General features: G+C 34.9%; 1 protein-coding gene across 8 annotated transcripts in view; it reads right to left on the minus strand.

Annotated features, from left to right (window-relative positions):
* The window catches only part of LOC124297548 (disco-interacting protein 2), a 44,402-nt gene that overhangs the window by 13,650 nt on the left and 16,903 nt on the right, over positions 1–13,849 (minus strand). For 3 of the 8 annotated variants that reach the window (XM_046748701.1, XM_046748697.1, XM_046748696.1), the window contains exons 2-4: positions 13,286–13,357; positions 10,301–10,546; positions 461–592 (exon numbers count right to left, since the gene is read on the minus strand). In XM_046748701.1, coding sequence (XP_046604657.1) covers positions 461–592; positions 10,301–10,546; positions 13,286–13,357 — 450 coding nt within the window. The remainder of the gene's footprint in view (positions 1–460; positions 593–10,300; positions 10,547–13,285; positions 13,358–13,849) is intronic. The other 5 variants (XM_046748703.1, XM_046748702.1, XM_046748698.1 and 2 more) reach the window with 3 other exon arrangements.

Here is a 13,849-nt window from a genome sequence, read left to right on the forward strand (position 1 = left end):
GATAACGAATCTGAAATCGGGTTTAAAAAATTCAAAATGGCGGATCGAATATGGTGAACGAAAATTTCAAGTTCGATCAAATCCGGGGAAAAAACTCTGTTCCAAGGTTTTTAGGATCGCTAATTACGAATCTGAAATCAGATTTCGAAAATTCGCCACAGCGAATCCAATCAGCGATCCCGAAAACTTCTGCATAGAGTTTTTTTGACCATATTCGATCAAATTTGAAATTTTCCTCCACCATCTTGAATTCTCAAAATCTGATTTCGCATCTTGTTACAAAAGTTGAGTCGGCACGGAAATGTGACTCAAAGGGTTGAATTGAAAAAGAAAAAAAATAAAAACCAGCGAATGATAAAATTTCGCTCGTAATCGTTGATCTCCCTCATCTCCTCTCTCGTCTCTTCTGTTTTCTCACTCCTTGTGTTTTCTTTCTCTCTTTTTTACGTCATATACTCACCGGAATGGTAGCGACTTTCATTGCGCGTAAGTCTTCGATTTCCGCGTCTGGCAGCTGCCGTGTTTGTATTCGCAGCATTCCCTGAACCGGCGGAGCCCGAGGGACTCGCTATTCCTGGGGCCAGACGGCCTCCTGCATGCAACAACAACAACAACAATCTAACAACAACAGCAACGGCAGCACCAGCGGCAACGACGATTATTTAAAAACCGGAAAGCAAGAATTATTCAACCAATATTATTACGCTGATTTGACAATTTATTGTAAAACCTCCGGGAAATTATACCGCGCGAAGTGATTCAAGTAATTTTATACGTACGTATAAATGTAATAATGAAATTTACGTATATTCGATATTATTTCTATATATTACGACTGTTCTTATTGTTCTCGACAAAAAATTCATCACGTATATACGAACATAATTATTACTGTTCAAATCATACTTTCGAGCTCAAAGTTAAAACTGAATCACCTCGTAGATATAAAAACGCCTTTCAAAATCGTGTTATATTTATTTTATTATTATTATTATTATTATTCTTTTTTTTCCTATCACCATTAGTTGTGTATGTATAAAAAGAAAAATAATAATTAGAACCCTAATTCATTCCTGCTGTTGCATAATATCGAATAATCCTTCCCACTCATTTAAAAATTTTTATTTACGTTGTTAAGTACCATGTAATATATATTTTCTTTAAAAATCATCACCACCACCACCACCACCACCATCACCACCACTGCTTTTGTATATAATACATACATTATTGAATACGGTGTGCGTAGGTAATTAACTACAGCGAAATTTGTATATACATATATTGTATATATATACAAACTTTAATCGTGCATCATTGTGCATGCAATATGATACAACAATACCATCGCCGTAAGAAATTCTATAATTGCTAAATTATGTACCAAATAATTATACCTACGTATATTTATAATATATAGAATTGTACAGACGGTGTGACGAAATGTAAGTATATACAGTAAGAAAACCGCAACCCGCGATACCACCAGAACGCAACAATGAACACAAATATTTATACCCACATCGTATCTATTCTAAATCTACATAAGTTTTTCATAGAATATCGTTATACGTATACTTGTCAAGCAAGGTTGTTGAAAATCATTAATACTCGCAGCCTGAATTCAGAACAAAACGAATAAACGAGAATAGAGGTAAGTATAATTTTTTTAAAAGTGTTCAATACTATGTATAAAAAAAATAAATGATGTTACAATGTATATGAAGCATTTTACGAAGTATCGATCAAGATCGGAAATTGATATTTCCGATTTCATTTAATATTTTTTTTTTTCGAAAGTACTGGTCAGAAAACAAAGAGGTGATTTTTTGAAAAAAAAAAATTCTTAGAAAATATCACAAAATTTTACATTCATCACAGCGAAGGTTGGAAAATTTCAAAAATTAGTTCCGGGATGCGAAAAAATCTTCTCATATTTTCCTGGAAGTTTCCAAATTTTTTCAGACTAATCTCGAACACGAATGATTGAAAACTTGGAAAAAAAAAAAATCAAAGAGTTGTTTTTCGACCAGTACTTTCGCAGAAAAAGGTTTGGATGAAATCGGAAATATCGATTTCCGATTTTGATCGATACTTCGTGGAATGCCCCATGTACATATACATACACAATATGCAGGTATAGTTTGTCGAAAGGAATTGATACCGGGTTGTAAATTATTCTTCTGACCGCAGCCCGCGGTTGTTAAACGATTACGCTTTAAACACGCGTGCACGCACTATACATGGTATACGGTACAGGATAGCTGTATACAGGTATAGCAACTTTTTGTTGAATCTCTACTTACTTATATTGAATTTCTATTCTCTGAACGATTTCCCGCTATGTAATACCTACCGTATTGCAGTCAGTGCGATAATTGCGCGGCCTGCATAAGCCAACTGCAAAATTATCGGAAAATGTTACCGATTATAGAATAAAGCCGGAAAACCAGTTTTTTTCCCCGATACTTTTCATCGCCGTGAAAGAAAAAGAGAGAAAAAAAAAAAAGGCCTGTCGATCTGTCCGAAAAACTTCTGCGACGATCTTGAAAATGATCGAGAGAAAAATCTTAAACCGACAGGACTTGGCAGCCAAATGAAAAAGTTTTGAATGAGAAAGTTGGAAAAAAAAAACATTTTGAAAAAAACTGGGAAAAAATATAATCGTTTACTCGGAGAAAATAATAAGAAGGAAAATTTATAAATTTATCGGTAAAACTTTGAAAATCGATTCATTTCCGGTATAACCGGAGGTTCGAATTAAATGTTTAGAAACGTAAGGATTCGTTGAAATTAGAGAAAGTGATTTGAGACCGTAGCCAATACTTTTCTTATGCCGCCAAAGGTGAACGAAAAGTAGAGGATAAAAAAAAAATTGAGGAAAGAACGAAAGAAACAAGAAACTGTGTTGAAGAATCGAATTCAACTGCTCAGGCAGTTGTTGTATAAAAATTGAAAAAAAGTTACGTTTGACTGTCCAAATAGCTAATTTCAAATCGCACAAGCTGCAAAACGTTAAATTATAGATTAAAATCTACAATAATTATCGAAAGTGTCGTACAATCTAAAAGGAAAAATAAAAAGAAACAAATTGCGATCGCATTTACAATGTGACTAACATTTTGTTTCACACAAAATTCCCTAACTTTACTCGTCTAATCTCGTAAATAATTAGAAATTGCACAATACGATTACCGAAAATCAATTTAACTGAATTTACGAAGCATTATAGCTGAAGTTTGAAAACTATTTAAAGAAAAAAAAAAAAAAAAAAACTTACGCTTTTTTGCATGGTTCATCATAATTCCCTAACTTTTCCTTGACATTCCTCGATGGACGAAATTCCCTGACTATTCCTCGTTTTCCCGGAAATATCGCCGCGCCAATTTAATCTACAATAAGCGTGAATGGCGGGTGAGTTTAACTAAGCAATTCGCAGTTTTCATCCGTATTTTGATACCGAGGTGAGGATCGATTAGCATCCTAGTCTGCGCCTCTATTATTCTATTCATGGCCAATCCGCTAATGGAGAGAGAGCCGAATATCTGCTGGGGTAGGAGCGAAATAGCCGGAGGAAGTCGGTGTTGAAAAAACACCCTGCTGATTAGCCGGGGAGAAACGAAATGGAGCATTCCGGTTGTAATCGATCTGACTTGAGAAAAACTTTGCAGGAAAATCACTCGACAGCGCGTTTCGAATTTGGTGAATATTTTTTTATTTATTTTTTTTATTTCTTTTTCTTTTTTTTTTGTATCAATCAAGAAGATCTTAGTTTCTCGAATTTCTGTAAAAGCATACGTTTCATTAGTCTCACAATCTAATTGTGAGAATATTTCGGAGAATTAGTGCAGATAAATTAAAAAAATGAAATATGCAAATTTCATTACAGGGCTACATTTAGTTGAAAAAATGTATGAATTGTTGTACTTTGTATGAGTCACTGTTTTACAATCGTGCCGATTATAAACGTGGAATGCACCGTACGTTATGAGTAATCCACACCCTCGGTCAGCCGGTGTGATTATTATTCGATTCTTAAGTGACGTCGGCGGTTAAAAAAAAAAAAAAAGATAAAAATAAATTTACCGAGTGCAATAAGATTTCCGGCTCGTTTCTAAAAAAAAAAAAAGCGATATGATTCCAGGACTTCTATTTATCGGTAAAGATAAGCAGTTTCGAAACTGAGATTACAAAAATTAAGAATCACAATAATTGTGGGAAAATTCGTGATACACACGATACACATATTTTATACAGCGTTTCATTTGAAACTTTAGTTTAGAATAAAAGTTGACGATATTTGTTACATTATTAACCTTATATGCAGTATTGTATACCGGGACAATATCTTGAAACATGGAAATCAACCGCGCATGCGCCAAATAATTAAATCTCATTGGTCGGAGAAATCTTGTCTGCGATGCAGGCGGGCCAACCTACGCAAAATGTCTACGTTTGAATTTTCAAAAAGCGTAAGCGTTAAATCCCGACCGTTCTTCGAAGAATCGACTTTCCGACCCGATAACAAATGCTTCCCAAACCTTTCCGAGTCACCGCCTCAATTATTTAAGATTCTAACCTCGAAAATTCGTATCAACTGCATCGCCGGCAGAAACGGTTTGACAGCTGAAAACTCGGGTTGGCCAGCCTGCACGAACAGCCGATAAAACTCGCGCATGCGCGTTTGATTTTCAAATTTCAAGAGATTATTCCGGTATACTGTAATGTAAAATACATTCTGTTGACACTATCTTTCTTTTTTTTTTTTTTTGGAATTTCGGATAAATTATACGGCCGTTCTATCGGTAAAAGAAACACATAATGGACACCCGGATAACATATCGGTAAGATCTATGACCAAATAGTTAGGTGTGCCTTATTCGGAGAACCAGGGTCAAATGAGAACAATTTTCTACGCACTTAGGCGCGCGCTTGTTTTACCATCCTAGAAATTGTACAGTAGGCATAATGAGATAAGAAATTGTATCCTCTCACAATATTCGTCACGCATATACATATACATATGCGCACATATATATATATATATAGTATATAAACATCTGCAGCAGCTTTACTTTCAAGATTTTACTCCTCTCGTACATAAGAAAATGTCTGAAAACTTTCCCTCGACATCCTGTAGCTTTTCGTAACGAAACGGATGTAAGCAAGTAAGTGATTAAGTATATAAGGTAGGTATTATAAATGCATATAATGTGTATGTGTGTGTATACATAATGCATGGGATGTAAATATGTATCGTTATTATCAAATATAATAATGATATGACAAAATTCTAAGAAGGAAGTCGTATCGTTGCATCATTATTGTTACACAGTCATTACATTTCCCTTGTATTTCTTATTTTTCTTACAACTCCGGAGGGAAAAAGAGAGTAGAAAAAAAAAGAGCACGGCGCGTCAAGTTTTTCGGCAAACCTTTTATCCGTTATACGATATATCTTACAAACTCACTCCCAAATCGTTAATAATTATATATTTTATCTTCAATACGATTTACAGAAATGAATTTCTGTTTGTGAATATTGTTCTTTTGATTATTTTTCTTTTTTTCAATCGAGACTACGCACGTGAAAAAGAGAAAAGCTTAGCCGGGAATTACAAAATATAGTGAGAGTAAAAAATAACGGATATGAGAAACTTGACGTAACTGGTTTTTGGATGAGAGAGAAAAAAAAGAATTGGCTCAATAAGATCAATTTATGTCCTTACCTCTCTTCTTTCGAGATACGTAGAACATTTATAATCCTGTTAGTTGCAATAATCCGTTTTTATAATCGTCGATGAAAAATGTTTTCGCGGATACACACACGCACACACATATACATATATATATATGTATATTATTAGGTAAAGTAATACATTAATTCACATTTTTAACGGAGCTTATTGTCTGCAGCGATGCGAACTGTACCGATGATAATCAACGTGTAAAACGGAACGTAGGATGCATGGATATGACGCGTGACGTGACATGGATTTACATTTACTTCAATACCACAGATATAAACGTGACAAATAAAGGAAAGAGGCAAGCTACGGGAGGAGAAGTGGGAGAAGAAGGATGAGGAGGGAATTTCAGGAAGTTACATTGGAAAATACTTTGTACAACTTTTCCTAGTTTTTCAAATGACTGAAAGTCGGATTTCTCAGATAAGATGATAAATAACCAAACGCGATGAACGTAAGTATAAAATAATACAATATAGAAAAGTGAAAAATAAGATAGAAAGCTCATCTTTTCACAGATTCTTTCCTTCAACCTGAACAAAACAGTTTTAAAGGGTGTCGGGGTGGAAAATGGTAAATTATTTTTTTCTCAAACATTCTAATATAAACGTGTATGTTTTAACATAACATCTGATCTGTTTGTAAATCACTCTGCAGTAGCATATCTGTATTACAGAGTGAAAATAACAGGATTTCTCTATGACACATTACACCGTCTGTTCGTTTTTAATTTTTTTGTTTTTTTTTTTTTTAATTTTTTTTTCTACTCCCCCGTCAGCGTCAAGTTTGTTCTTCTAGCTGTTTCTTTTTTTCCCCCTTATACATCCATCAAGGTTGAAGCGTATTACAATATAATGTGAAAACTTGATACCGTTGCACAGAAATTGCGCGTACAAAGCGTGACAAATTTGTTCCCCGTGTGATGATAAGATTCGAAGAAAACTACGCCTACGTGAAGAAACATATTTCCTTACCTTTAAACTGATTTCTAAATTGTGTATAAATAGATATATATCATCATGAATGTGCATATATATATATATATATGTATACACATGTATGTACATTATTATCTATTCAAAGCGTGTATAATAATATACCGTTACGCAGCAGAGCAAGTCGACCGTAAACGTATATATTATACATGCAATATACAAACGCAGGGTGTCAATTCGCAATTTGCAATAATTTGAAATTCGCTTTGCACTCGAACGCGCCCTATTTGCAATATATGTCTCCAAACGCAGGTAAAACGAGTTGCGGAAGAATAGAGGAGAAAAAAAAAAAAAAAAGGACAGCAACAAAAAATAAAAAAAAAAAACCGACCGAACGGAAGTTAATCAGCCGCATCCGAATCGGGGAAAAAAATTTCACACTTCGACGCTATTTTTGCAGCCTTTCCCTTTCCCCTGATATTACTTCCTATTTTTTTTTTTGTAATGAATTGTGGAAAAAGTAGAGAAAAAGAAAAAAAAAAAAAAAGAAATAAGTAAAATCGACAATAACGGTGAAAATACGAAAAACAAACGGACAAAGTGAGAAGAGAAAAAAGGACGTACGCGCATACGTTGCACACGTATATTTGTATTACGACAGAGTTGAAGGAACTGCGATTAATTGGAATCGCTATGACGGCATCGCTACGTGACTCATTATATGTGCTGCACACATACATTAAAACAACCGTGACGAGTTGATTATTTCTCATTTTACACGACATTTACGTATACGTATACAATACAATAGATGAAAAACTAACAACGTTGAATAAAAATTGAAAAAAATTTTAAGAAATAAAAACGCACACGTACATGATTAATATTGAGCTGGGTTTATATGGAAGACGACAAATTTCCGTCCCAATTTGTTCTCATCATTTTTCGATTAAATTTGACAAGAATTTATTACAATACAAGGAAAAATTTTTCATTTCTCACGATTAGTTTTCCACATTTACAACCAAGGGGTTGGCCACCCGGAAAAAAGTGACACAGTTATTGAAGACTCTGCAGAAAAGATTGAAGAAAATCTTTCATTATTGCAAAAGATTTCCCGTTTTTAAGTATAAAAATCTGATTACATGTGACTGCGGACAAATTTCATGACTACCGCGTTAAAGGAAAGTAAATAAAAAGAAAAAGCAATCATATGTAATCATCTGTAATCGTCGGTGATTTTTTTTTCACGAGTTAAATAATGTATACCAAAGTACGTGCAGTGCATACTTTTTTCGCCTAGCTGAAAACGAGCAGCGAGACGGGAAGATTAACAGCATTCTCTGTTACAATATTTTTTTTATTGTTTTTCAAAAAACGAGGAACGAATAAATCTCTTATTTGCACGATTTTTAAATTTCACATCATCGAGGTTTTGAAGATTTCGTCATTACTGTAATCACAATGACTAACGATATGGTGGCAAATGACTACAATTTAAAAAAAAAAAAAAAAATGACTGTTGGATTACAGACGTTTATTTGCAAAATGATTACAGTAACGGATGACAACAATGAATGCTTCGGTGGCTAAACCCTTGATTTATCTACATAAAACTAGTTCGCGGTACAGAAAAATTAACTATGATTCAAGACGAATAAGAAGTTCGAAAAAGAGAAACGGATATCTAATATTATATGTGTTTGTATTGCACAGAAAATATTACTTCGTTTTTTTTTTTCTAACTAAATGCATATGTATATATGTATATATATATATATATATATATATATATACACATATATATATGTATACATACAATACATACACTTACATTTGCCTGCATACATTACATTCAAAGACATTAAATAGCGCTGAACTCTCCATTACGTATAAATTAAACGACGTCTTAGCAGCCACGCTGTTGTAGCAATCAACGAGTGATTGACCGTAATTTCATACTTACAACAGTACGTATATTGTACATACAGCAATATGGCCTACACATGTTCGGTCCTATCCTGCACTGTGCGCGCAGTGAGAAACTGTAATGCAAGTATATGTATGTATATGGGGCATTCCACGTCAAATTCGCAGCCCATGTACCGCACCCGTTTCGATTTTAACAATTTTTTTTTTTTCTATGATGTTCTCATTGGCCCAAAAGGGTTTCGGAGAATTTTTTGTACACACATGTATCATAATCCGTGACATATTAGTGTATGTGGTTACCCATGCACGTATGTATACGCGTAGGCGATAAAACGACGACTTACACTATGAGCTACACTCACTACGATGTGTAACTAAACATTGTTGTTTATGTATAGAATAAAATATTGAAATGGAAATAAGAAAAATGGAAAACTACAATGCAGTTATGATAAGATTAACAATAATAACAACACGCCTTTAATACGTGTAATATATTACACGAACGTACATATATACCAGCTACCGAGGGGTGATTCACTCTATTTTTTTTTTAATTGATTTTTTCTACCCCCTGATATCGGAATTAGGTATCTTATTCTCAAATGAAATTTCAAGTGATTCGAGGTGATTTAGAATGCGATTGAAACAGCTTTATACGGGTGACGGAGGTATACCAGCCAGAAGACGTTTAATCGTAAGAAGTGAAATTCCCCTCGGAATTAACATCATACTACAAGCTACGTTATACGCGTTTCAAGAGTAAAAACCTACCTGCAGCGATTAATTTTATTCCTAAACCGACATAGGAGGTTCGAAAATCGAGGAAATTTCAACTCTAATAATATAGCGAGAAAAAGGCAGAAGAAGAGAAAGAGAAAGAAGGGTGAGGACGAGAGAGAAAAAGAGAGAGAGAAAGAACACACACAAACCGAAGCGACAACCGCGTGTATGATAAATTAAAGCCGATCACGACAAAACTATAGGTATATAGGTATAATATACAATGTTACGGGTATATCCATATATTATTAATACAAATGTGCTGATCCGCGACGCAAACTTTTTCCGTTTCGAAAAATCTTACCGAAAGCCGGAGAAACGGTCCACATAATATATAATTATCAATATACCCATATAAATGTACACTTGGGGACAATGAATCTGAGGCTGATAATTTTTTCCACTAGACAGTTACGTTGGCAACACAGTGAAACCTACAGCGCCACCGTCGGCCGAGCGCGAAACAAACTCCATCTCAATACACGCAACATAACCCATGACCGCCGAATCTAACCTTAGAATACCGCGGGGATAATGACTTGTTGAATTGACACGTATTCTGTTCTAAGTTTAGATTCGACGATCATGGGTTATGTTACGTTTATTGAGATTGAGTTTGTTTCGCGCTCGACCGACGATGGCGCTGTAGGTTTCACTGTGTCGCCAACGTAACTGTCTAGTGTAAAAAATATGCCGTCTCAGATTCATTGTCCCCAAGTGTACCTACGTAAAACAACAGTGCACGGTGAAGACACTATTTGAGAAATTATGATGTGATACCTAACATGTATTAGGTATATACATTATACATGTATGCAGACAAGAAAAGGAGCGAATTTATAAGCGAGGGAAACGAGGGAGAAAGGTGGCGACAGAGAAAGAGAGAGAGAGAATACCAGCTACCTGAGTGATAGCGTTTCTCCGAGTGTGTGACGCGACGCTGAGTGCGACGGGCGCGTGGCTGGGGGCGTCCGCCTCCACCTCCGCCGCCTCCACCGCCTCCGGCATATCCGGTTCCGCCACTGCCGCCTCTTTCGGCAGGGCCAACAACCCCAACGACGGCGTTGCCTGCACCACCGCCACCATCCGCACCTCCACCTCCACCCCCACCAACACCAACACCAACACCGACACCGACTCCACCAATCCCTGCGAGAGCCGCACGCGAAAGGCACGAATAGAAATATGGATAGGTGTGACAGTATGGGTTTGCGATAATTTTTCTCATTCATCAATGAATAATGAACGACGCTTCGTCGTTTTTACGTTCGCTCTACACGCGAACCGGACAATGGCAGATATGTTTTAGAAGACAGTTCGTAAAGTATGACGGATTTTCTTCAGCAGTAGCGAATTTATTTCTTATTTTCATTGCTTTGAAATGCTCAACGTGACGCGCGCACTGTGTTGAGAAAAAAGAATTTTAACATCAATCCCGAGACGCTGGTAGATAGGTAAAGCAGGCTTCTCGGTACAGATTCCGTTACCGACACTTAGCCAAGCCACAAACCTTTCTCTAGAATCCTCGAAGGTGGGACGTATCTACTTTCAGGATTGATTTTCAGGTTTATCGTAAATTTAATCTCAGGACCTGATTTATTTATTTTTTTTCTTCAACGACATAAATCTAATATATAAATCTAATTATTCTAACACTTTATGATTGCCGCAAAAATCAAGTTGTCTTATCAGTTTCCGAAGAAGGATCTTTTCCTTTTTAATGTTTCGGTATCTCGACGTGACTACATCTGCAACAACTTCGTTATACGTTTTAGCACACATTTACCGCTTGTATAGCAGAGAGGGTTAAACTACCATATCGATTGAACATTATACATTGATACGCGGTTGTATTTATAATGTACACTACATATTGAATTATTTATTCAAATTACTCCACTGTTCACAATCTCATGTACCGCACCGCAATTGTTATACATGCAGATTCCACAGGATCAGCTGCTGATGCAAAGTTCGAAATTTTCTCATGCAAATTGAATTTGAAACCATTATACACACGTTTTACAAATATCTGATATATATAAGGATCTGTGCAATTTTTTTGCTCGTATTCAAATCATACAAAATGTAGACTGTGTAAGAACACTTTAAGCTGACTATTACCCGTGTTGAAACGGATTTTTTATTACATATTTTTCTCTTGCTAAAATGCGTTTGTCAGGGTTTTGTTGGTCAATTTACACTGCATACACTAACTACGCATGTAATAATAAACTACCTAATCTACGTTCTACGGACGATTGCAAAACAGTATAAAATGAATCTGCTGCGGCAAAAACGTATAAGGTAGGTATATAAAATATGCGCAGTAAACATACCGTAAACGATAAAATGTTACACAGGTACAAAGCCAACTTTCTACTTGTCAATTACTGTAATATGATAATATAATGTGTGCATACTTTTTTCGACTATATAAATATAGTGTGTGTTGAATTTCAAGGCTAAAGCAGCATGAAGAGTTTGCTTGTATAAATATGGCGTGCGAATGAAATAACAGTGTGTTATTGAAAAATACTTGTACCTATGTATGTGATATTATAAATGTGTTTACATATTAGATAATCAACTCGCGTATGAATGAATTAACGAAATCGAGTTAAAAACAGATGAATATGTTCGTAGATTATTACACTACAGTACGCTTTGCGATTATATATGTATATATAAAATATGTGATATGCAGCTGCTGCGTGTGTAAAAAAAAAAGTGTAAAAGATGAAGAGAAATATCAACCGTTATTATACACTATAAAAATTAAAAAAAAAAAAAAAATGAGTGTAACGTATAAAACAATTAGGTGTGAAAAATGTTCAGCGTTGAGTAAATTTTTTTCTTTTCTCTTTTCTGTTTTTGTTTAGATATAATTTACAGTAACTATAGGAATTTCTCAATTCCACAGTAGGAAAAAACGTAGTAAATTATTTTCAAACCTCAAGTACATTGAAATATAACTATTCACATATAATATGTAATAATAATAATAATTTATGCATAAATTAATAATATAACTACACCGCGTTATTAATATAAATGCGTTTTCACTTTTTTTTTCTCACTGATCGAGAGATCTGCCATTGTTCGTTTCGCGTGTTAACTTCGCCTCGGCTCGCCCGCCTATAACTAAGTATACATACATATATGTGTAATATACAGTTTGAATGTTATATATATATGTATGTAGGTGTTATCGTTTATCACATATTGCATAAAAAAAAAAGTTTTATGTAAAGTGGATATAATAATAAATATATAAATGGGTATACATGTATGTATGTAATGTATAAACGCGTAGAGAAAACTCTTTTTATATGTATGTAGGTACATTATTATGCAGAAAAGGGAATCCAAGGCGAATATATTCTCGTGTAATTATTTAATTATCCGTGTGAGAATTGTGACGAGGGAACAAGGTGTAAGTATACGGCTGTTGTACGCAATTATTCAATTTTCACATTTGCTACGAGTTGATAATAATCACCTCTTGTGCAAAAGCGAATTGGTGTGGAGTCGGAAGAGGAGAAAAGAAAATAAAAACAGAATGGAACGCGATTGTTAAAAAACGTTCGTAAAATTATAGATAAAATTATAGATATTAATAGATAAAATATTTCGTATTTTGTACGTCTCGAATGAAAAAAAAAAAAAAATCAAGACATGTGGAATAAAAAGAGTCAATTCGCTTTTCCACGAGATATTATAACTGTAAATAATTTTCAGAATGTTATGATGATAGCCATGGAGGTAATAAAAATATGAAATATAGCGGATGAATAAGTTTCTTTCAATTCTTTTGGTAATGTGAGTAAAATTTAGTATAACTATTTGCGATCCTTTCTCGTCATGCCGATAATCTGTAGGACTTACCCTGCTGTTTGGAGGTGTACTGCTGGAGCAGCCTCGTCCTCTTTTTCTCATATCCTTTTTGCGTAATGTCCCCTGCGACAGAGAGAATAAAGAAAAGAAAAATTAGCATCCATTAAATGTTTAATGCGCGCTTCTTCCTTTCCTTGCGATTTCTCTCTCGCGATTTGAATGAGGAGGATAAAGAAGAAAGGGTGCCAACGTAGTCCAGTCAAATTGGGTCTGAATTAAAGATATTCGAGACGTAGCTGCATTTATGTGAACAGGGTTTTCGACGGCGTTTCGATAAAACAGCAAGATTTGACGTTTTCTTCGTTTTTTTTCGAGAACTGCTATCGATCAATGAAAAATGACTTAACCATCGTGTAAAGAGGAAAATTCTACATCGAATTATGTCCTCGTATGTCGGAAATTGAATCGTCTTGACAAATTAAGAAAACAGAAATTATTTCACCAAAATTCCCTAGATGCCGTCGATAAGTAGAATTTCTTTCTTATCAATATGTTAATCCGACTCCGTTTCCGACATATGAACATATAATTCGATGTAGAATTTCCCGTCCTACA

Source organism: Neodiprion virginianus, chromosome 2, assembly GCF_021901495.1.
Source record: "Neodiprion virginianus isolate iyNeoVirg1 chromosome 2, iyNeoVirg1.1, whole genome shotgun sequence".
Lineage (NCBI taxonomy): Eukaryota > Metazoa > Arthropoda > Insecta > Hymenoptera > Diprionidae > Neodiprion > Neodiprion virginianus.